Source organism: Phocoena phocoena, chromosome 1, assembly GCF_963924675.1.
Source record: "Phocoena phocoena chromosome 1, mPhoPho1.1, whole genome shotgun sequence".
Lineage (NCBI taxonomy): Eukaryota > Metazoa > Chordata > Mammalia > Artiodactyla > Phocoenidae > Phocoena > Phocoena phocoena.
In genome coordinates, this window is record NC_089219.1 from 24,268,437 (window position 1) to 24,293,529 (window position 25,093).

Here is a 25,093-nt window from a genome sequence, read left to right on the forward strand (position 1 = left end):
CTAAAGGGGTTGACCCAGTTGTGAGCATCTCCCAGGCCCCGCAGGAAAAGCAGGCCAGCGAGCGGGACACAAGCGGATTGTCCTGAAGTCAGCCAGGTGGTTCACCCAGGCCACAGGGGCCACCTAAGCAAAGAAGCAGATTGCGAGGTAGCTCCGCCCCTCCCAGCACCAGGGCTGGGGCCTGATGAATGTCACGCCTCTGAGTATGGGGGTGGTGCTGGGCCCCCCTCCGGAATCTTGTATGGCAGAGACACGGCTTCCTCATAGGATGGCAGGACCACCTGGGAGAAACAGAGAGATAAGGGCTGAGAACTGACCAGATGGGACCACTACCCCAACCTGGGGTTAAGGGGCTCCAACCCCCACCCCTGGCAAAATGATGTCGATGATGATGATGGCTAGCATGCCTTGGGCACTTACTATGTGCTAGGCATGGCATGCGTAAGACAGGTACGGTTTCTGTTCCTGTAATGCACAGGCTTGCCTCTGCCTGTTCCGCATCAAGCCCCCTTGTTCTGATAACAACACACTGTTTTCCCGGGGAAAACATTCTCAGTCCATGTGCTTTCAGAAGAATTGATCCGCCCCCTGATCTGGGGGAGTGGACATGAGACCTCATGTCTGATGGGGTGGTCACTCAAAGTAGAATCTCATCCCCCTGGCAATCGTCACTGGTTTGGCGATAGGCTTGTAACCCAAGCTGGACCAATCAGACATGCTTCTGGGATGTCTTTCTTACTGCTGGGGTTGCTGAGAGGGTGGGATGACAGCCTAGGGATTTCGGCAACCATTTTGCTACCATGAGGAAAGGGCTGCCTTTCATCCTGAAAATAAGATCATGTCTGGACATCAGGCTTCAGCCGTGCCTGAGCCAGACCTACATTGGACTTTCATGTTCTATAAGGTAATAAATTCATTTTATTTTTTACATAAGTGAGGGAGTGTTGGGTTTCTGACACTTGGAACCCAAAAAATTCTTGACTAATACAATCCCCATTTTACAGTTGAGGAAAGTGAGCCTCCAGTCATTTAAACCAGCTGCACTTTTCCCATCACTTTTCCAATCAGCTGCTTCTAAGCGTACTTAATCCCTCTGCCTGGAAGGCCCCTTCCCCTTTCCCAGCTAACTTGTACCTGCTGACAGTCTAAGACTTGATCAAGTGTCACCTCCTCCAGGAAGCCTTCCCTGACACCCCAGGTGAAACCAGGTGCCTCCTCCGTGCTCCCATTGCCCCTGTGCTTCACACCAAGTTGTAATTGGATCTCTGTGTCTAGATTCACTCTGGACTATACTCTCCCCCAGGACAGGGTGGCATCTTAGTTTTCTCTGCATCCAAAGGGTTGGATATGAGTCCAGGAAAGAGTAAGAAGCATAAAATGTTTAATGCATGAATGAATGAATAGAATCCTAGACAATCAGAGTGGAAAGAGATCTTCGCATTTCTTCTGGTCCAACCCTCATCTTACGAGTGGAGAAACTGAGGCCGAGCAAGGCAGAGAGACCTGCCCTAAATGATACAGTGAGTGGCAGAGCTAGGACTTGACCCCCCCAGCAGGCTCACCTTCTGCAGCATCTTGGAGCTGCTTCTCTCCTCGGCCGAGTTCATGTACTTCATGAATCTGTAGCATCTCCACACACACTTGAACATGTAGACCTAGAAAAAAGGCCCAGGTCAGGCTGTGCTTTGTGACCCTCCTTCTCACCACCCCAGCAGACCCAGGACAGTTGCTGGGCGCTTCCTGGAGACCCCCAGCTTACCCTGAAAGGTCAGACCCCTCTTCTGGTTGGAGGGGCCCTCACCTGCCCGTCTCAGGTGTTCCAGGTGTTTCCCTTTTCACTGCCCCACAGACTCATCACAGAAAGGAGCTTTTTAGAGGCCTCTGCACCACCCTCCAGCCTCCCTGGCAATAATCCTGCAGGTCCTGCTTCTCCGCCCCTGAGGACTGAAGCTTACCATCTCCTGAGGGGGCCCCGCCCATCCTGAGACAGAGCTGACAGTGGGAAATGTTGTCTTCAAAACTGCTTACGATATGTTGTTGTTGTTGTTGTTTTTGCGGTACGCGGGCCTCTCACTGTTGTGGCCTCTCCCGTTGCGGAGCACAGGCTCCGGACGCGCAGGTCCAGCGGCCAAGGCTCACGGGCCCAGCCGCTCCGCGGCATGTGGGATCTTCCCGGACCGGGGCACAAACCCGCGTCCCCTGCATCGGCAGGCGGACTCTCAACCACTGCACCACCAGGGAAGCCCGATATGTTGTTTTTTTTAAGCAGATTATCCAACGGTGTATGCAGTAGTATCCCATGTTTATAAATGCAGAAAAATTGTATGTATGGATGTATATATCTGTCAGATAATGTGAGCAATGGCTTTCTCTTAGCCACTGTTGTAAGAATTGGGGAGAAGGGTTCCAGGGTGGGGCGTGAAGTCCCCAGGGGTGTGTTCAAGGAACAATAGCCATTAAGTCTCTCTCTGCCCCCAAAGGAAGGAGAGCAGGTCTTGGCATCTAGAAGGTCCCTTGTTTTATGGAGCCCATGATAGGGACTTAAAAGGAGCAGAAATAAATAAAATGAATTATGAAGTACGAAGGGCCAGGGCAAAGCAAGTAGGTGAAGGGTAGCCAGTGAGGCAGGGTTGGGAGTCGGGGTACAGAGAGAACTCCCACTGGCTGAAGATAAAGAAGAGGAGAGGGGTGGGGAGGGATGGAGGTGTGCGGTGGGGTTTGGGCAGTTTCTCTCTAGCAGAGTATCTGACGTAAACCTCCACGTTGGTCCCCACAAGCCTTCAGGAATGTTCTCATGTGCATCACTAAGGCGCTTGTGCTCGGTCAGTCCTTTGAGGAAAGGTTAAAAGGAGCGAAGTTGTTACCAGTTTGGCACTGGGTGAGAGCAGAGACTGCTCAGGGCCTGGGATGTAAGGAGGCAGTGATGTCTGGCTACACCACCCACATAAAAAGAGGGGGCGGAAATGCGCCCAGATATCAGAGGTGCTGCTCTCCGAGTGGCGGTGGTTGGTGGGCTGATCGTCTTCTTTCTGCTCATCTGTAGTTTCTAAATTTCTACAGTGATCCTATGTTACTTTCACAATCAGAAAAGAACACTTTTAAAAGCCCTTCCTTTTCTTGAGTCGACATCAGCCTCCCTGTGGCTTCCGGCCACAGGGCCCCACTGTGGCCTCTAGAATCCCCATGAGAGTCCTTTGGGTACTTGGAGGCTGCGATCAGGTCCCCCTTGAGTCATTTCTTTCCCAAGCTGAACTGCCCTGGTTTCCTTGACTCCCGAAGACGGCAGCGTTTTCTTGCCTCTTCACCCTCCTGTTGTGCTGCTATTTTTTTTTAATATAAATTTTTAAATTTATTTTTGGCTGCGTTGGGTCTTCATTGCTGCACACGGGCTTTTCTCTAGTTACGTCGAGAGGGGGCTACTCTTCGTTGCGGTGCACGGGCTTCTCATTGTGGTGGCTTCTCTTGTTGCGGAACACAGGCTCTAGGCACGTGGGCTTTAGTAGCTGTGGCACGTGGGCTCAGTAGTTGTGGCTCGTGGGCTCTAAAGCACAGGCTCAGTAGTTGTGGCGCATGGGCTTAGTTGTGGCACACGGGCTCCGCGGCATGTGGGATCTTCCCGGACCAGGTATCGAACCCGTGTCCCCTGCATTGGCAGGCGGATTCTTAACCACTGTGCCACCAGGGAAGTCCTGTGGTGCTGCTATTAATGCACTCCTGTTGTCACCATTTCTCCAAGAACTGGGACCTGAAACAGGACTCTATCCTCTTGGCCTGACTACCCATGAAAAGAATAAAATCAATCCCCTCCATCCTTCTCATCACCAAACCTCTAGTAATATGACCTCAGGGCTCATCTACATTTTGGTGCCTGAATCACGTAAAGCTGTTAACATGGGCAAAGCAAGACTTAGGGTGTCTCTTTCACAGGTGAGACCCAAGACCCAGAGAGAAGTGACTTGAAAACCAACAACACAGCTAGTGAGGGGAGAGCTGGGATTCAGACCCAGCACTTCCTGAATCTAATTCCAGACAAAATAGCTCCTCCTTCCCCTGGATCAGTTCTCTCTGAGTCACACATTAAGTCCCCGACCCTTGAACACAGGTGGGTCTTCACAGATCCACTTGCTCTAAAGGGGGCGTCCCCGAAGATCCCACATGTGGGCACAGGGGCTGGTGTGGGGAGGGCTAGAGTTAGGAGCCAAAAGCCGGGGGGGCGGTGGTGGAAGACACACTTCCCTGCCTCCTAGCAGTCTGGCACGGGTGGGCCCGGGGCAGCTCAGCCTCTCCACCCCTCCCTGAGCCGTGGGGCAGGGGCCGCTCACCTTCAGGATGAGGACAGTGATGAAGGCGATGGAGAAGATGAACATCATCTTGATGAACTGGTTGTGAGCCATACCTTCCTGGCTGGGGAGGTAATTCTGCAACAGATGTGGGGGCCACGTCAGTGTCTCTGGCCATAAGGAACTCTAACAGTACCCACACATCGAGGAATAAAAGCCAGCTCTCCACGCACACAGGAACGTGCAGTGGCACAGCCATTATCCTGGCCCAGCCCTTCAAGGGCCCTAGGAGGCCACCTACCATCAGCCTCATCTGACAGGTGGGCAAATCCAGGGAGACAGATGCAGCTGATGCCCAGCCAGGTGACCCTTATCTGGCTGCTGCCCCATCCCCCAGCTGGTGGGCCACACCCGTGTCCTTCTCTGGAGGATAGTCTTGGTTGACGGAACCACCTAATCCTGAAATACCTGGGAGGTATGCCTCGTCCCCTAGGGGCACCTCACAAGCAGGACTGGTTGATGGAAGGTTCCTGCTCTGGTGGGACAACTGCTGTGGCATTTGCAAACATGTGCACACATCCTCTGACATTCTTCCCTCGAGTGTGGGCTAGATCTAGAGACTCACTTCTCACAAATAGTAGGATGTGGCAGAGGCGAGTGTGATCTCCAAGACCACAGGGCCGTTTCCTCCTTGCTCTCTCTCAGATATTCACCGGGGGTTGGGGGGTGGGGGGAACCAGCAGCCATGACATGAGGATGCTCAAGCAACCTCATCAAAGGCGCACACGGTGGGGAACCGAGCCAAAGATCCCACAGCCACGCCAGTAAGCCAGCCTGGGAGTGGATCCTTCAGACCTAGTCAAGCCCTTGGCGTCCACAGCCCCATCCTCATCTCAGGTGCAACCTCAAGATAGACCCTGAGTCTGAACAGCCCAGCTAAGCCACTCCCACATTCCTGATCCTCAGAAACTATGTGAGGTAACAACTGTTTATTGTTTTAAATCGCTATGTTTGGGGATCATTTCTTAGACAGCAATGAAAACACCAATACCATTTCTGCGCTGCAGTCCATACTCCAGGGCACCCTCTGGGATCCAGCAGCACTACTTCTAAAGCCACATGTCTGCCTGGCTTCTTCCTTTTGTCTAACTTGCTTCCCTCATTCCTTTCAAGTTTCTTCCTGAGAGCTCTCCTTCAGGAAATCACTCGCACAAGAAGCCCTCTCCAAGCTCCACTTTTAGAGAACCCAACCTAAGCACTGAGGCACAGAGAGGGAAAGCAACTTGCTCAAGGCCACAGAGCCAGTGATAGGAGCAGACCCCCAGCCCAGACTCACCATGTGGTTCATGGACTTGAAGTTGAGATAGGTGGGCACTTCCATGTAGGAGCTACAGAGAGTCAGAATGCTCAGGCAGAAATCCAAGAGCTGCAGGGTCATCAGTGGGACCTTGGAGGGGCCCTTTGGAGGAAGAAGACAGACCAGCAAGTCAGCCCCAACCCAGAGGCCCGGGTACCACGGGGCACACAGTGGGCCCTCAGCTTGAGAGACTGTCAGCCAGAGACATCGATGACTCCCTGGTCCATGGTACCCAGAAAGAAATGGAGGTCCATTTCTCAGACGTTCACACCATAGGCTGGTGCAAACACAGGACTAGAACCAGGGTCTCCTGACTCCCAGCCCAGAGCCTTATAATGTAGCTTCTCAGCCTCCTCAAGGACCACAGTCAGGGGAAGTGTGAAAAGCAACTCTGGGGAACTGCGTCTGTGATTGGCACCAGGCGTCGCGGGCATTCCCACCAAGGATGCTCACCATCCTTACCTTCCTTTCTTCAACGTGGTCACAAAGGAGGGACAAAACAGGGGCTGGGGAGGGAAACGGGGCATGTCCCAGTTCCTATGGTGTAAATTCACACGTGGTTGGCATTTTTTCCGTTCTTACCACATGCTGAGCACCCTGTGCACGCTTTCCTCATGTAATGCTCATAAGACATATTGATGAGACATGATCTCAAGACACATTTTACAGGGAGAAACGTGGGGTGAGGGACTTCCCTGGTGGTGCAGTGGTTAAGAACCCATCTGCCAATGCAGGGGACACGGGTTCAAGCCCTGGGCCGGGAAGATCCCACATGCCGCGGAGCAGCTAAGCCCGTGCGCCACAACTACTGAGCCTGTGCTCTAGAGCCCACGAGCCACAACTACTGAGCCTGCATGCCTGGAGCCCATGCTCCGCAACAAGAGGAGCCACCGCAATGAGAAGCCCGCGCAACGCAATGAAGAGTAGCCCACCCCCACCGCAACTAGAGAAAGCCCACGTGCAGCAACAAAGACCCAACGCAGCCAAAAATAAATTAAAAAAAAATAAGAAGAAGCGTGGGGTGACTTGGAAGAGCTCAGGGACTTGCTCAAGCTCACCGACTAGAAAGGGCCCTGGGGGCTCCCACGCTCGCTGGCCTGGGCTCCTGCACCTCCCCCGCTGGCCGGCTATGGGACATGGGACATACTCACCGCCCGGCTTCTGCTCCGGGAGACAAACTTGAGGTAGGCGGGCAGCTCGATGTAAGAGCCCAGCAGGGTGAGCAGGCACAGGAGGAAGTCCATGATTTGCAGGGACAGGAAGGGCAGCAGGTACTTCTCCCGGTTCTGAAAGGCAGGCCCGGCGTGGTCAGGGGTCCCTTGCACAAGGCTCTTCCATGCAGCCTGATGGCTCCACGGGCCCCCTGGCCCACAGTTCCCTTCCATCCCGGGGAACTCGGTGCTCTCCTGAATCACCTGTGGATCTTGACTGAGGTCACCCCATGGGGATCCACATGCCTTCCTCTGAGTGAGGCTCTGGGCATGGGGAGAAGGTAAGGCCCAGGCCCTCAGGGTGAGCAGTCTCAGCGTCCCAGGAGGAACCGGGAATAGTTCCCATCTACAGAGATAAGCGCTTGGGGGCTCCAGGACCAGGGTCTGCCTCAACTCGCTCTTAAGAACCCAGTGACGAAAGACTTTGTGTCCATTTGACAAATGAGAAGGGATCAGAGAAGACTTCCTGGAAGTGGGGGCACCAGGGCTAGAGCTGGAAAGAAGCAGGAGGGAAGGGGAGGGTATTGGTGGCAGAAGGGCTGTCCTGAGCCAAGGCCCAGAGGTGAAAAAACTTGTGCTGCTTTAACAGTGGGTCTTGCCTCTGTGTAGGCCACCCCCCCAGGGATGTTCAGTCATAGTAAGGGACCCTGGGAGGCTGAGGCTGAAGTCCCTCTCCTTCAACTGAAAGCAAGTGACGACTATGACCAGTATAAATGTGCAGGAACCCACAGCTGGGGACAAAAATCACAGAAAAGGTGGTTTCGTGGTTTCTCACGTGGTTGTCTAAAATCACTCAGGAGGCAGCCGAAACAGCCCAGACTGAAGCTCAGAGGCTTCAGGGATGACCTGATCCATTTTCCTAGCTGGACAATTTGTGTTTCTGCATGGACCACCAGGAACCAAGGTGAAATCACTCCCTGCGGTGTAGGGCTCCCGAGAGAGTAGCGTTAGCTAGGGAGTGAACAATGGCATTTCAGGCAAATGGAGACATTCCAAACTAGCACCAAATCTCCACCCCATCCTGCTGGCCCTGGGAGTGCCAGTCCACCACTGTCTGTCCAGGAAGTATTCTCTTTCCGAGGTCTGCTCTCATGGCTATGTGGCGGGGCCCTGGCTTCCTGCCCTGCTGGGGCCAAGGGACAGACAGGTTCCTTTCTGCAGGAGGTTGAGTCACAGCCCGCCTCTCCCTCAATCGCTAGCTGGATGGCACTGAGCTGGACGCATCTACACCCTCCCCTCTGCTCCTCTCACTGATTTCAAAACCCACTGCTTTCTCCCCTCTACCTAGGCCTCAAAATGACCCTTCTTTTCTTCTCTACCAAATTCCCTGCCACCGTTTGCAATTCAAAAGGATGTGGGTTGCCAGCTAGTTCAGCCAAAGTGTCAATGATCAGCAGTGGCCGCAGCCGGCTGTGCACACCCTCGTGCGTGGAGGGTGTATTTTCACAGGGAACTGAGGCCTCCAACCTGACGGATCTGGTGTGAAAAGGGGGGTTTCCAAAAAGTAAGTGTGAAGATTTCTAGGGTGCAGTTTGGACCTCCTCCAAATACCCACCTCCCACCTACCAGCATCCAGTGCTGTCCACACAGTGGCTGTGAATAGGAGGGAGCCAGGAGGGCAGCTGGGCCTTCTTGCCAGCCCGCAGATCCTGGCTCCCCTTCCCCTCCCTGACCAGGCACTCACCTTGACCACGCCGATCAGCAGGCTCAAGCTGATGATAAACAGCATGGTGATGAGCAGGAAGCTGGAGATCAATTCCGCTGAAAGGCAAAGAGAGCAGTGAGGGGCCCGGAAGTGCCCCCAGGAACCCACACCTGGGGTTCCAAGGACCATACTTTGGGAACCACTGGTGTGGGCACTATGCCAGTGAACCAGAAAGCCCAGGCCCTGCCCTCCTGCAGTTCTCAGTCTTGAGGGGCACACAGAACATTTCAGGTAACACAGGACAGTATAACACAGGGTGCAGGGTGGGAAGGAGGCCTGGGGTCTGCTTTTACAAGGATGAGGTGGGGGAAGGCCTCTGCGGAGGTGGCCTGTGGGCCGAGTGGCCAGGAGTCCAGATAGGGACCCCAAGACAGGGCCCAGCTTGGTGGGGTCAGCGCAGCTGGAGCGTGGGGAGTGAGGGGGAGCGTGGACGGAGCTACGAGGTGTGGGAATGTGGCCAGGGAGGTCAGCAGGGGCTGGAGCCCCCATGAGGAGTTGCGATTTTATTCTGGGTGACGGGCTGCTATCGAGCAGGAGAGTCCCGCCGTCACCGTTCTAAGCTGATTTGGTTTGCAAAGCGCCATCCTATCTGCTCTCACACCCGGAGACTTCAGCGTGAACAAGTGGAATTTCTCCATTTGCAGACATCAAAAAGGACAAGTGGCAGAGCCTCAACTCCACCCCAGCCGGTGCCCATCCCCCTGCCACCCCACCCCACTCTGGCTTCCCCTGGACCTACCGATCCTGAGGTAGCCTGTCTTCGAGAACTTGCAGGAGGCCTTACCGTGGGCCACCTCCACTGAGTGCTCAATGAACAGCAATACGCTCATGATCTGGGGACAGAACAGAGCATCAGTGAGCCGGGGCCCGCACAGCTCCGCCACCAACCCCCCCACCCCGAAGGCGTGCAGTCAGGGCCTGTGAGGAGGGGTCCTGGAGGAGATGGAATGCGGGTCAGTGCGGCACCCCAGGTAAAGTGTGGCCCGTACAGATAGACAGCTCAAGCTCGTAGTTCCTCCTTCTTCCTCTTCCTAGCTGTGTGAGCTTGGGCAAGTTACTTGACCTCTCTGTGCCTCAGTTTCCCCATCTGTACAATGAGAATAATACTGATAGCTACCTAAGGAGGCAGATGGGAGGAGTAAATGAGAACATCCCAAGAGGGCACTTAGAACCACACCCAGTTATCCGTAAAGTGATAACTGTGACCTCTGAAGGTCAGGCTTGAGGAAGTGGGGGAGACTGAGGGCTCTCACCAGTGACTGGGCCCCTGCTCTGCACCCTCTTTTATAATGACAAACTCTGAGCATCATGGGATCTTAGTCACAGCATCTGAGCATCACAGAACTTCAAGTTCTTGGGATCATCAACACAGGCCTGGGAGCAACTGACCTGTGGATCCCAGCCCCCATGGCCCCTCAATCCCCATAGGCAAAATGGAGATAATAACACCTGTCTCATAAGGTTGTAGTGGGGCAAGATGGGCTAATTCACTTAGAGTACCTGACAAATAGTAAGCGCTCAATCTGTGCTATTATTATTGTTATTATTCCCTCTAGACTATAGGTTCTAGGTAGGGAAGGACTGTGTCTCTCTTGTTCACTGCTCTAGCTGTTGTAGATAAATGAACAGAAGGATGGACGGAGGGATGGATGCATGAACGAGTAAACCCTATTCCCTCAGGGGCACCTTGCTAAGAATGACAGAGAAGGGGCAAATCTAATGGGCATGAGTGTTGCCATGACCCTGGCAATAACTGAAGTCCAGCCACAAAACTGCAGATTGAAAGAACCTTGGAGGTCACCTTACCCCTGCCCTCCATCTTCTAATGCAAGGATTCTGTGCCATGCAGCCTCTACTTAAATGCTTCCAACCACGGGGAACTCACAATCTTCTGTGTGTCCATGTTCTTACAGCAAGGCTTTCCCCCCACCATACACACACACTTCTCCAGATGCCATCTGCCCACTCTGTCAACAAGATGTCTCCTCCCTTGTAGTGGATGTCCTACCTCTATTAATATGGCCTAAGTTTACACTGGCTTTCTAGGCGGCCCTCCACTAGTAACTGACGCTCGGCTGACAAGCAAATAGACACCCACCATCTGTTTCCCCCTAGCTGATTGTGTGGGTTTTTTTAGCTCAGACATAGGTTTCGATTTGTCTTCCTACCATATTACATCTTGTTCAGGGGACAGAAAGGGACAGCAGAGAAGACTGATGAGGAACTGGGCTCCAGAGCCAGTCAGAGGTGGATTAGTATCCAGGTCATTATGTGACCTTGGGCAAGTCACTTTACCTCTCTGAATTCCCTCATCTGGAAACTGGCAATCACCGGATTTAATAAGGAACAAATTGCATTGTATTTGCAAAGCACTGAGCTTGGAGGCTGACAGCCGGTGCTCAGCAAGTATAATCTGCTTTTGGCTGGTGTGAGCTTACGTGGGGCAGTCTAGCAGTACCGTGAGGAGAGTGCCAGGGGGCTGACAGTGAGCTTGCTCTAGCTGCCCCCTCTACGTGGTGTGGGGTGAACCAGAAAGGCTTTGTTTCATCAGGAGAGTGGAAAACAGCTCAGAGCGGAAAGCAGACATGGCGGGGGCTGTGGCTGGTACCCACAGGAAACAGCTCGGAGAGAGAAATGTGGCTTCCTCATCCCCTAAAGCCTGGAGCTCCAGCCCCTCTTCTCCCAGTTTCCCCTGTAATGAGGGAGAGAGAAAAGGAGGCAGATGACAGTTCAGTCCAGGACAGAACAGGGCACCCTGAAAGACTGGGAGCTCTGGGGCTCCTGCGGTGTGCCAGCAGAGCACAAATGAGTCACCACAGCTGGGCTTAGAAGGGCACTAGCTTTCATCAGCCGTGGCACAAGAAGGCTTTTGAAGTCCCAAGAGTACAGGATTGTCTGAGATCTAGATAGAAGCTCAGAATCAGACATCCCCAACGTCCAATCACTGGAGAGAGCCTCTGCCCACTTATTTTATAAGTTCCTTCTAGTTGTTTTCTAAGCTCAGAGAGGTTAGGTGGCTCGCCCAAGGACACACAGCAAGTGGGGGCAAAGTGGAGACCGGAGTCCCAGTGTCCCAGTGCTGTCCTGATGCCTTCCCACACACCCCACTCCTTGAGTCACCTCAGAGCCCTGCTAGCCCCGACCCCAGAGGGCTCAGATATTTTGATCATGTGCCTGTGTCAGCAAAACCTTTTGCACACACTGCTCTCTATTTCTTGATTTCCAAATTATATGCATGTGCTCCTGTCTTGATTTATAATGAACATCATAAAACACACATACCAGAAGAATCCAGAAATGAATAAAGAACATGATTTACAAATTTAGAAATTCTAATATTGTCGTTCTGAGGCCCCAGTGGTCACCTTGGGCACCACCCCACTTTGCAGACCAGTGCTAACCCACAAACCACTCCCCAGATCCTCAGTTCTGGCCCCAACATCTCCCACAGCCCGGCCACCACGTCTGCAATCCTGCCATTAGCGTCCCAGCCGCCCCTCTCCAACCACGCCTCCTGAATATCCTGGGACCCCAGGAAGGGGAAGGAAGAGGAGGGACATTCGTACATCCCGACTCCGTGCCAGCTTTGCCACCCACACCATCCCAGCGATCCTCCCAAACCCAGCCAAGAGACTGTTCTTAATGCTCCCACCCCCATATCACAGATGAGGAAAGCGAGGCTCAGAAAGGTCCAGTAATTTGTCCAAAGCCTCCCAGCTGATCATCTGTAGGGCCGCGATTCAAACCCAAGCCAGTGGGCCCTGGATCTGATTCTCTTCCCCCCTCCACTGTCCTCCCAGCATCTCCCAGCCTCCTAGCTCTGCCTGAGGCCTGCCCTCCTCGCCCACTCCCATGTGGGTGCCCAGCAGAGTCAGCAGGGCACCCACCTCCTCTTCCCTCTGCCGTCTCCTCCACCTCCCACAGCTTGTGCAAGAAGCAGCAGCAGACACCAGAAGCATTTCTACTTTTGCAAAAACCACCTGTGTTTAAAACCAACCTCATCCTTTACTCCATTTCACCTTCTCAACCATCCTGTAGAGAGAGGGAGATAATTCTGTCCCCATTTGCCAGACAGAACCCTGAGTCTCACCGAAGGCAGGAACTAGCCCCAGGTCACAGAGCAGGGCAACCTCAGAGTCCGACTCAGACCCTCCGCTGGCCCCTAACCTTCAATGGAAGACACCAGTCCCTGATCCAGGAGAAAGATAGGCGTCTCAGCTCCCTAGGAGATGGGGTGGAGAGGAATTGACATTTCTTGTGCACCTACTGTGTGCTTGGACCTGTACACACAGGCTTGCACCACCATCTCCCAAAACCCTGCAAGAGAGGCAACATTTTCCCCATGGTATAGATGAGGAATAGAGGCTCAGCAAGGAAAATTCACACGCCCTGTGTCACATGGCCAGGCTGGGATGTGAACCCTGTTGCCTGGGTTCCCAGGGTCCAGGCTCCACTCAAGGCTGAGTGGTTGCTCTGGGGCCCAGCCCTGGTCTCACCACCCATCTGTCCACTCTCCCCTGGCAGCTGACCCCCATCCTTGGACACCCGCAGCTCAGAGGACAGCAGCTGGAACTTGAGGCCGCTCCCACTGCCTCACGGCTGTGTAACCCTGGCCAGGTCCTGGCTCCTCCGTGGTCTCAGTTTACCTCCTCCAATCAACGTGGAGAGTTACCCCTATTCGCACTGGAATGATTGAACACCTGCCAACTGCAGCACGTCACACCTAGGCTGCCCAGGGTCTCCCACCCCAGAGCTACACCCCACTCATCAGAAGGCCCTCACTGCTCCACCCAAGTCCCCAACCAAGAGCTGTCTGTAATTCCAGAAAGTGCCTGGCTTACCTATAGCATAAGCTGGGAGAGGCCAGGGAACTCCAAGATTCAAGATTTCCCAGGCCACCTGGCCCTCCCCTTCCCCCCACGCCCCTGGTTTCCACCTGGACACAGAGCTGCCCTCTCCCTGATCTCTGAGGACCTGCCTGGGCCATGACTCATGCCCTCCTGCTACAAGAACGGGGCTTCTCTCCGCCCACAGTGCCCAGGCAGATGGCATTCACTCGCCCACTTTTCCTCCATAATAGCATCTTCTCACTCACTGTACCTTAATTCCACATGGTGAGATCACGTGGTTAAGAGCCAGGCGCTGGAATCAAGTGGCCAGGGCCCCAACCCCAGCTCTGTGGCCTTGAGCAAGCCACTGACCTCTATGATCCTCAGTCTCCTCATCTGGGAAATGGGGATAATAACTGGACCTGCCTCGTAGGGCTGCTATCAGGTCAAATGACGTGCCAGCACCAAGCCTGGCATACAGCAAGTGCTCCATCAGTGCACACTGCTGGCCAGGTATACACTTGCTCCCTCATTTTTTCATTCAGTAAACACTCTCTGAGCACATACTGCCTCCAGGCCCTGTCTGGGAAAACCACAGACCCCGGCCTGCAAGTGTCACAGTCCCCAGGGGAACCCAACAGGTGACCAGTGTGTTTAGAATCACGACATGGGACATGCAGGGTACTCAGAGTCCCTGATGAGGGAGTGATCACAGCTGTTTGGAAGGCTCAGGGAGGGTTTCACAAACAGGAAAAGCTTGACCGTGGCAGAGAGGAGAGAAAAGCATTCCAGACGGAGTGATCATCGTGTGTAAAGGCCCAGAGCCAGCAGTACAGGCCCAGCAAAATTCGGGGGCAGGGAAGGCCTCTTCCCTGAAAGAGGGGATGTCACTGGTGGGAAAGTGAAGCCCAGAGAGAGGCAGTAGTCAGCCCAAGGCCGCACAGCAAGCGTGTTGCAGAGTCAGAATCAGCCTCAGTCCTCCTGACGCCACGCCAGGGCTCGGGCTGCATGACTGAATCAGTCCTGGCCACGCTCAGCACGCCCAATGCCACCTCCACTCTCCATTCCCCTTTCTCACCTCTTCCCTTGGCTTCTCCCTGGTTTCAGTTCTCATTTTCATCCCCTCCCCGACTCTTCTTTCTCAATAACAAACACAACTTCCCTAAGCTGAGCGAAGGAGGAAGTGGCTGGGAGGCCAGGAGAATTTCTATTTGTTTTCCTGGTGGCTCTGAGAAGCAACCAACAGCCTGAGCTGAAATGAAGGGGGCAGCAGTTGTAGGAGGAGAGGAAGAATCAGGGAGGGTGGAGGGATGAGAGCGCTACTGAACATGGCCGTGGCCATAACGGTGGTGACGCCACAGCTGAACGGAATAGAGATGAGGCTCAGGCGGGACTGACGATGCTGACGTGCTGGGAGGCAGAACTGGCTGTCCTGTGGCTGCATTTGGCATGCCGGTGACAGTTACGATCCTCTGGGCAGTGATAATAGAGGTGGCGGTGGATGCTGCAGGGGTGCTGGTGATAGAGGTAACCACAGGGCTGCTGGGAAGTGGTAATTAACTGCAGTGACCGTCAGGCCATGCTGTTGCTGCTGCCGTTGAAGGCAGAGGTGAGAGCATGTTAGGATGGTGGTGACACCAGATCCCCTGGCTCTGAGGATCAAACACCAGTTCCCGGTCCGAGAACATGGGCACACCCTCTCGGACCTCCTGGGGGGCTTAGGACACACACTCTCATAAGCAGGCAGGCAGAAACCCATCCTCTGAGCTTCCGGGGGATAAAATTTACAGGGACACCCAACGCTCAGTGAGCATTTACTATGTGCCAGCCGGTGTGTGGACACTTTCCTGTCTGTTAACTCCACTTCTCCTCACAAGTCTGTGAGGTCAGGACTGTTTACCCACTTACATCCAAGGAGAACAGGGACTGTGGGTGCCTTGGCCGAAGCGGCACAAGGAGTCCGGCCTGGGCTTGTCCTCAACCCTTCCCAACAGAGATAACGCCATTTGCACAATGGGAAACCGGTCCCAAGTGCACAGCCCTTCCTGCCCCTCTCCCCTTCCAGGGCTGCTCCACCCTGACCCTACATCCTCCAGCTCTGGCGGCTCCTGACACTCAGGGGCTCCTGACACTCAGACTATTATTATTATCACTGTCGTCCTCTTCGTCCTCAGCAGCAGCAGCATTGCCCCCACCCTGAAGCTCAGTCCCCTCTACCTCACCCACCCACCCTGTTTTCCCTGGGGGTCCCCTGGGGCTGTCTGGCGAGAGGATGGGAGCAAAGAACCAGATGTGTCAGCGTCAAGAGGAAGCTCCCCTCCCCCAACCCCACCCCATACTTCCTGTCACAGCTTATCGGGGGCGACTGCGTGGGGATCATTCCCCCGCCCCTGCAGCACTAGCTCCCCAGCCGCCCCCCCAGCTGGCCCAGATAAACATCACGATGTGCGCCCCCCGCACCCTGCCAAAGCCAAGGCTCGGCTGCTGCCCCAGCCGGGCAACCTTCGCCTCCCTGGGAGCCTGGTTCCTCTGGAGGCTGCGGCTCTGCTGTCCACCCTCCCATCCCCGCCCCCTCCTACTATTAATTGTCCCCCCACAACCCCGCCTGGCCCCTTTACTCCTCTGTGCCTCAGTTTCCTCATCTGTAGAACAGAGAGAAGGCTCCACCCACTAGCAAAGCTGTAGTGAGGAAGGAGCACATGAGGTGACATATGTCTGCTACCAAAGATGACGATTCAGAAAGATCGAGTGACCAGTAGAAGCATTTGGTGTGGACTCCAAGCCACAAGGTCCCCGTGGCCATTGTAATAGCCCACCCTGGAAACAACCCCAATGTCCTCCCCGAGTACAACAGGCCAAATACATTGTGATATATTCATGCAGTGAAATACTATACAGCAAGGGGGAAATGAGCTGGATACACACGGCCACGCGGAGGAAGGTCACAAATGCGATGCTGAGAGAAAGAGAGAGCCCATGCTGTGTAATCACATCCCTGGCTACTTCTAGAACTACGTGTGTTGGAAGAAGTCAGTGGGGGCCGCGTAGTGATGAGGTGGGGACACCAGGGGCCCTTGGGGGCTGGTCCCATCCTATTTCTCAATCTGGGTAGAGGTTACCTGGCTGTTCACTTTGAAAAAGGTCACCAAGATATGCACTTATATAAATTATGCATCAATAAAAGGTTTGCAAAAGTAAAATAAAATCGAGATTGGTTGCCACCGGGTCAGACCCTGGGGATTACAGAGATGGATCAGGCTGGGCCAAGCCCTGGATGAGCCTCCGGGCCTCCAGGGCAGACCACATGACCCCCAGGACCCCAGCAGGTGGGGGTGGGAGCTGCCCTGGGATGGAGGGAAATGCTGGGAGCTCAGGGTCCAGGAGTTGGGGCTCCAGGAAGGCTTCTGAGAGGCAGTGAGTCTTAAAAGAAGATTTCTCCCAAAGGGCAGTGGGAAGGGTGTTCCAGGCAGAGGAAAAAGCAGGGGCGAAAGCAAAAGAGAGTGAGACGCATTTAGGAAACTGCAAGCTTCTCTTGGGGAACTGTGACTTGGGCTTACCATGTGCCGGGTACAGAGGAGGCCCCCAGGAAATGGCAGCTTCTGGGTGGCTGGGCCAGTGGAGGGATGCAGGAGATGCTAGGGGGACATGTGGTTTTACAGGGATATGACTTTGGGGTCAGCAGGGGTGGGAGAAGGAGCACCCAGGGCAGAGGGGACAGCTTGTACAAAGGCCGGGAGCTGGCAGAGAACACAGTTCAGATGGCGTGTGCCAAGGTTCATCACCCTGCAGGGTGGGAAGTGCCAGGACGGGAGCAGCTTGCTCTGGCTCCACGTCCAGGAAAGCCAGCGTGTCATCTTCTGAGCCCTGTCCCTTGCCTGTGCCCTGCGTGTGACAGCCCAGCAAGACCTGTCCTCTGCTCTCTGCCCTTTGACCTTTCAGACCTGCCCCCATGAAAGAAGACAGGATGGCAAGCCTTCCCCTGAAGGAGCAGGCACTAAGGGCAAAATTTCTGGCCCAGTGAATCCCAGTGGCTTCTGCCATTCTTGGTAGGGGGGGCAGTGGTCATCCTTTATGGGCACCCATTTGGGAGCTCAGAGTCAGCCTCCAGGCTTGGTCCACACCCCCATCCTCCTCCACTTCTTGAGTATCTAGAGAAGTACCCTGCACCCACCAAACAATCCCCATAAAACATCAATTCCTTATTTACCTTCAGGACAAAGGTCCCCACGTGACAGTAAATGTTACTATTACTGGAGCGTTTAGGAGAGGCCAGGTCCTCTGAACACTGACACACACTCATTCATTCGTCTTCGCCTCAGCCTTATGAGGCAACTTCAATTATTATTCCCATTTTCCCCCCGTTTTGCAGGTGCCATTGAGACTGCATCTTTGCATGTGGGCTCCGTGTTTCTAAGAACGAGGCTCGCCGGATATTACGGTTGAACCCCACCCCATTGCTGCCAAGAAGCCTGCCCCTCCCCCACCGCGGTCTGGAGCAGCAGCAGGGGAGCCTGGGCCCCGAGCAGGACACCCGGGCTCTTGTTCTTTATCTACCCCGGGCTGCAAAGTCGCTTGGCCTGTCCAAGCCTCAGTTTCCTCTTCTGTCAAATGGGGGCTCCAGGGGTAGCTACAATGTGTGGGGCACTCGCTGGGTGCTAGGTGTGTCTCCCACCTGGTTTCCTTTGAGTCTCTGACCTTGCAGGTCATAGTTATTGGCCCCCAATTGACAGGGGAGGAAACTGAGGCTCGGGGAGGGGGAGGGACACGCTGGGCCTGCAGCAGGGCTGAGGGGTGGAAGGCGGGAGCCAGTGCCTCACTCTGTACAGCTCCCTGCTCAGCTTCCTGCCTCATTAGAGGTTCTGTGCACCCTCCCCTTCCCCTGGTGGGGTGCGGGTCCCCTGGGAGACCAATGCAGGCCTCATAGTGAGCTCAGAGTGAAGTCCTGGTTCCAGGCCACTGCCCTGGGCTCAAAATAAAAGCCTCACTTCCTGGGAGGCTCTGGACTAGGGTGGTGACCAGAACCTCAGCCCACCCAGGCTCTGCCTTCCAGAGTGGGGCCCCAGCCCCTGCACCAGCCCCTGCACCAGCCCCTGGACCCTCCCCCAGGTTGGTGCCTCTCCCAGCTATGGCCCTCTGACAGCAGTAGGTCCCTCTGACCAAGGTGATGCCCGATGTCTGGAACCACCATTCCCTACCCCCCATTCCCAGAAGCCCCTTATTTCCCTTCCCTTCCCTTCCCTTGGGCCTGAGAACCAGGAAGTAGGGAGGGGATAAGGCCCAGCCTGGGGTCTGGCCTGTCCTGGCCCACCTCACACAGATGACCGGTCACCATCACTTGGCCCACCAGGCCTGGTGCAGGAAGAGACCAACTTTGCTCCCAGAAGGCCCTGCGTGTCACCCCGCTTTGGCCCAGGGGGCCCAGTGGTCCTCTCGATGGCTCCAACATTTTATAAGCTAGAAGGCAGAGTGCACACCCCAGAGATGGGGAGCACAACTGAGTTCCCACCAGGGCCCCTTGGCCAGGGCACTGGGGAGGGGCCACGACTCCCACTCTACCCCACATGGGAGCATCAGGCGTGAAGGCAGAGGTTCTAACAGACGACCTAACAGTTGGGACCTATTTTTAGGCCCCAAACAGATGAGCTCTCAAAAGGGGAGTGGCCTCTGGTCACGTCCCACAGCCCACACTGGGCACTCGCCTGCCAGCCCTCCTCTCCAGTAGGGTCACATCAGCTCAATACCTCAAAGCAGTCACCCTGAGACAGGGACCACTGGCCCCATTTAACAGAAGAGAAAATTGAGGCTCAGACAGCAAAGGCACCTGCCTGCTCAAAGTCACATCATGAGTGAGTGATAGAGACAGGTCTGTGATCTTTTCCATCCCAGAGAGAGAAGAGCCACTGGAATTCTGAGGAGGACAAGCAGGAGGGCCTCCTGGAGAAGGAGGCTTCCCATGAGCTGGACCATAAAGAAGAAATGAAGACTGGGTGACAGAAGGGTCTCTCAGAGAGACAGACCACCCCTGGGCCGTGGGCCAGGTAAAGAATTCATTTGTTCACTTGCTGGCTCATCCCACACACCTGGGTGCTGGTAGCTGAGGCCTTGGAGCAAGACCTTCCCCTACCTCCCTGTGTGACCTGGAGCAAGTCAGGGACCCTCCTGGGCCTCTGTTCACTCATCTGTTAAATGAGAGAGCTGGGTCAAACAGAGATCCATCCTTCTACCATGAAGCCTGAAAGAAGTCAGGCATTTGGTCCAGTCTTAACCCTGCTGACCTCTGTAGCCTCCCCCACCACACCTCACGACCATCCTGCCCTTGACCCCAGCTCTGTGAGCTTCTCCATGCTCCCAGAGCATCACCTGGCCTTTCCTACCTCCCCGCCTTTGCTCCCTGCTCCCTCCACAAGCATATGCCCTTTCCCCCCAACATTCCCAAGCAAAGTCCCACTCATCCTTATCACTCCGGCCTCCTCCCAAAAGCCCTCGCTGAATCCCCAGCGTCCACCCCAGGGCTGGGCTAAGGCCTCTCATCTGTGCCCCCGTAAGAGCCAGCACTGTCATCCATCAACGCCATTATCACAGTTTTTCCTTGGCGGGTTGGAATCCCTAGAGGGCAGAGGCCAGGAGTGAGTCAGGCGCATGTGCTGGCCTGGGGCTGGGCACCAAAAAGAAAGACATGTTTGAGAACAGATCTGCATTCACTAGAGGCTCCTTTAAATAATGGAGGTTAAGTGCTTTATTATTAGCAGTGCCTCAGACGCGGAGCCTGTTGTCAGCACAGCTGTGAGTCAAGTGGCCGGACCCCAGAGCACCGGTAGAGAAAGTCACTGCACAGTAGAGAAGCCTGACAAACGCGACCTCAGCCAGGTGATCAAGGTCAACATCAAGCGATAAGACACGCGGAAGCACACACCCTTGATACGACGTGCGGAGAAGGGCTCTTTACCTCTGTGGTCATCCTCCCAAAACACATTGCCCAAGTCTAACCATGAGAAAAGCACCAGGCAAGTCCCATTTGATGAATATTTGACAGAATACGTGGCTAGTACTCTTCAAAACTGTCAAGGTCTTCAAAAACAAGGAGAATCTGAAAACTCTCACAGCCAAGAGAAATCTAAAGAGGTGTCATGACTATATACAACGTGGGATCCTGGAAGAGAAAAAGGACATTAGGGAAAAGCTGAAGAAATCTGAATAAAGTATGGACGGTAGTTAATAATAGTATATCAATATTGACTCATCAATTGTGACAAATGTGCCATATTAATATAAGATGCTAACAATCGTGGAGCCCAGATGCGGGGTATACAGGAACTCTGTACTATACAATTTTTCTGTAAATCCAAAACTGTTCTAAAATAAAACATTTATTTTAAAACGTAATACATGTTCATTGTACCAAATACAGAGAATACGGAAAAGTAGCAAAAAATTAGAGCTTTCACAATCTATAACCCAGAGACAAGCCATGGCCAGCATCAGTCTCATTTCCTCCTGGCCCTGTTTTGGTGTATCCTGTTGCTACAGGGTTGAAATCGCCACAGCTTTAAGCTTTTTATCAGACAACAAAAGTTTAATGGACTTCCAGGTGCCTTGGAGAGGAGAGGTTAGGGAGGGAGATATTTCTAGGCAAAAAGGTCTTCTGGGTCCCTATCTCCCGCCATTAACTTGGGACAGACATGCTTTGGGTTGCCAGGCAAACCAGAACCAAAGAGGCCAATTTACAAACGTTCTCTAACTCCTCTGTGTGTGCAAGTTGGAGTCAGAAAACGTTCGTGAACCAGGGAATCCTCTACACAAACCCAGTGAAATGCTGAGGAAGGTCCTCCAGCCATTGGACACGGAGGTCCTCCAGTAATAACGCCCCGATGACTCAGTAAAGTGGGGCATTGTCTCAGGATGCCAAGAGCCCGATTTAACCCTCCCCAGAGGGGTCCAGTCCACGAATAGCTCTCCGTGTGCAGGGCCGTCGCCCATGACTGGCTCCAGACGACGACCAATCTGGGTGATCAACACATCTGGATGGCAGCTTCTCTTTTTCCATCCAGATGTTCGAGGCCCTGACAGCACACCTGCCACCCAACTGCCAGGCCACAGAGAAAGCCCCCAGGCCCTGCCCTTTCTGGGAAGGAGCAGAGGCCTCTTACAGAGGAAGCAGGCGGATGATCCTCCACTGGAATCAGTCAAGAACCCCAGCCCAGAGAAGACCTCCCGGGGCCAGCGGTACAGCTTCCAGACTTTTCTTCTGTTCTCCTGCCTTCGGGTCTAGAACATCCCATGGCTCCCCATGACCCACATTAAAGACAGTGGTTCTCAGCTGGGAGTGATTTCACCCCCAGGAGACATTTGCAGTATCTGTAGATATTTGGGGTTATCACAGCTGGCGGTGTGCTACTGGCATCTTGTAGATAAAGTCCTGGGATGCTGCTAAACATCTTACAATGTACTGTTCAGTCCCCACAACAAAGAATTCTCCAGTCCCAAATATCAATAGTGCCCTATAGTGAAGGCCCAGCCTCCAGCCTGTCCCTCCAAATCCCTCCCACCTCTTGCTGCCCAACCTAAAGCCCCCAGGTTAGTCTCTGTAGGGTCCCCTGCACAAGCCACTGTCCTCAGCCTCCACACCTCTGCACACCTATCCCTCCCCCATCCATACTCCCCACAACCAAACTCTACACCTCTGCCAGTGACACCTCCTCCAAGAAGCCTTCCTTGATCACTTGCCCACACGTTCTCCAGCTCTTTGGGCAGGAACTGATGTCACTTAACTGTGTACAGGTGAGGACCTCGGACGGCATGATCAAAAAGAAACCGCAGGAGTTACAAAACCCAGGGTTTGCAAGTCAGACTCAGGTCCCAGCAGCCTGAAAATGGATTTGACTTGGTCTGCACAGGGATTTCTTTTTTACCTTAAATCAGTCATCAACATGGAAACAGCAGAAATTGTGACATAAAAGCCTCTGTTTCCTGTTTCTCCAAATGTCAAAAGAGCGGCTGCTGGGGCCCACATTCCTCCATGGCAACAATCAGCGGAAACAGAGAGCGGCCGCCAGAATAGACCCAGAACAGGCTCCCCAGGTCACTGCAAGGTCCGTCTGCCCCACTACGCTCACTTACAGGAGCTGCCTGGCCCCTGGAGGCATTGGAGTTTGAGACCTCTGAGCTGGTCCATACCCTCTTGTCCATCATCTTATAAAGGAAAAACTGGGAGCAGCTTGTCCAAGGTCACATAGCCAGGCAGAGCAGGGGTAGGGACCCAGGGGCCTGCTTCCCACGGCGACACCCCTGCTTACTACACTGTGTTTCCAAGAATGTTGCACAATCTCAGAGCTTGAAGAGGCCCTAAGGACTTGGTCTGGGGACAGTCAAGAGCCATTCACTCCTCTCAGGAGCACTCTTGCGTTGGAGAAGCTAGGCAGAGCAACCTCTGAGCCCCGCCCAAAGTCAGTGTTCTGGGGTCTGACTGCTTGACTTACAGGTGTGCTGGCAGCAGGCTCCGTGTCTGAGGCACTGCTAATAATAAAGCACTCAAACACCTGTCAAGCACTGCTCTGTGCCTTGTAGATATTTACTCCCTTGATCCTGAGAACAACCCTAACAGAGAAGTATTATTATTCTCGTGCCCATTTTTTAGACGAGGAAACGGACATTCAGAGAGGTTAAGTAAGTGGCCTGAGGCTGCACAGCTAGGAAGTGATGAGGCCAAGATTTGCACACAGGAGTCTGGGTCCAGAGGCTGTACACCGAACACTGAAGAGCACCAGCCCTCCGAAGCATTGGGCTCCTGCCTGCTCTGTGTGCAGCAGGAAGCAGATGCAGCCAGGTCTGAGAAGTTTACAGCGGCCCACCACAGTGTGCCAGATTTAGGCTAATTTTGAGGAAGACCTTCCAGGCTCATAAAGAACTGTTAACCACAGGCCCTGAGTCACCCCGGGAGGAAGGTCCCCGGGTCTGGGGGAGCTGAGTGTGGCTTGGAGCTGTGGGCTGACGGGATAGTTCTGGACAGGGCAGAACAGAGACCCCAACCTTCAGCCACCAAGACAGAGGGGGAGCCTCTGGCCCCAGGGGCTGTGACTTACCCAGAGTCACTCTGAGTTAATAAGAGACAAGACCCCGTAGCCGGCTGTGCACACCAGCCTCCAAAGGGGAACCTCTGGGCCCGTTCCTCCTCAGCTGGGCCCACAGGCGCTCAGGCCAGGCCAGGCACCCTGCTCTTATGTAAGCTAAGAGGATACAGCCCCCTCCCTCCCCTCTGGAAGCACAAAGGGGAGATTCGCAGTTCTCATCCCCTCCAGTGGCCCAGGCCCCATGCCTCTGACCTGACCCCATTTCCTGACAATGATCCCAGCTCACATTTCTCTCAAGATTCCTGGCTTCCAAAGCACTTTCACATCTGCTGCTCCGTTTGTACCTGGATGAACTTGTGGCTGCTAAAGGTCCCATTTCACAGAGGCAGAAACTGAGCCTCAGAGAGAATGTGAGGTACGTTTGCTTAGAACAAGGACCCCGCCTCCCACTCCTGCCACTGCTGCAGGGTCCCCTCTCCCGCTTTGGACAGAGAAGGAGCCCAAGGCCCGGAGCAGGACAGGGACTTGTCCAGGGTTCCAAGAGGAGGTGGTGAGCAACAGTCCTCCCGTTCAAGGGGTCTCCATAGATCGGGGCCGCCCTCACACACACACACGCACACACAGTGTCCCAGGCCGCCTGCACACTCACCACATGGTAGACGGCCAGGGCAGTGGTGGCGATGCGAACGTTGAAGCAGCAGCAGGTTTGGCGGATGACGGCCGCACGGGGGGCCATGGTGTTGCCTCCCCTCCTCCGAGGCACTGACAGGGAAGGAGCCAGGAGCCTGAAACAGGGCAGAAAAGGGAAAGCTGCGGGCGCCCTCCTCACTTCCTTCCTGCCCCTCAGACAGGCAGGGGTAAGGGCGTCACAACTGGGGCGGGGCAGCTGGGAAGGGCCCCAGCTTTCCTCAGAGCACGGCAGCAGGCCCCTGCCACTCCCAGGAGGGGCTTCCCTTACACCGTCGGTACCTGCCCTTTGCCAGGCCTGGAGTTTAAGCAGTTTCACCCATGCCTTGCTTAGAGGATGCTCACCACCACACTTGGAAGCAAGGACTGTTAGCAATCCCATTTCCAGATACAGACACAGAGGTCCGGAGAAGTCAAGGCATTCAGCCAAATCACACAGTAGTCAGTGCTGGTGGCAGGATTCAAACCCAGGTCTGTCCAGCTACAAAAACAGCTATTGTCTAGTATTTCCTACATGTTCTAAGCATCGTCCTGGATTCTCACCTTTAATCCTCTAACCACCCCTTTAATCCTCTCCTCAACCCTTTGAGAGAGATACTATTATTATCCCTACTTTACAAATGAAGAAACTGGGGCACAGAGAGGGGAAGTGATTTGTCCGAGGTTACACAGTTAGCCCGTGGAGGAGTGGGGATTTGAACTAAGGCTTGACTGGTTCTAGAAGCTGTCCCCTCGGAGCTGGTGTTCTCTTCACTCTACTCCGAGCCTAGAGAGAAGCATGTCTTCCTGAACTCTGTCCAAACCAGGACAAGAATAATTACTAAACAAGTCCATCAACGTGTGTCAGGCCCTGGGCTAGGCTCTTCCCACAGCTGGGTCATTAATGCATCACAGCAATCTGGGAGACCTGCCATCAAGCCCCGCTTTGTGAGCCTCAAGGCCCCCTGATGCTCCCAG

At 54.3% G+C, this 25,093-nt stretch overlaps 1 protein-coding gene across 1 annotated transcript; it reads right to left on the minus strand.

The window, feature by feature from the left end:
• LAPTM5 (lysosomal protein transmembrane 5) lies at positions 1-24,185 on the minus strand. Its single transcript, XM_065894989.1, has 9 exons — positions 24,099-24,185; positions 9,293-9,386; positions 8,533-8,609; positions 6,789-6,923; positions 5,617-5,739; positions 4,323-4,418; positions 1,563-1,655; positions 250-281; positions 1-46 (listed from the first exon to the last, which is right to left on the minus strand). The coding sequence occupies exons 1-9, from the start codon at positions 24,183-24,185 to the stop codon at positions 1-3; spliced, it is 783 nt and encodes a 260-aa protein (XP_065751061.1).
• Positions 24,186-25,093: the final 908 nt, after the last annotated feature.

Coding starts and splice junctions, on each gene's coding strand:
- LAPTM5 (XM_065894989.1), bottom strand. CDS start 24,185: ATGGCCCCCCGTGCGGCCGTCATCCGCCAAACCTGCTGCTGCTTCAAC. Junction 8,610..9,292: donor GACAGGCTACCTCAGGATCG/GTAGGTCCAGGG, acceptor TTTGCCTTTCAG/CGGAATTGATCTCCAGCTTC. Junction 282..1,562: donor GCTCCAAGATGCTGCAGAAG/GTGAGCCTGCTG, acceptor TGTTTCTCCCAG/GTGGTCCTGCCATCCTATGA.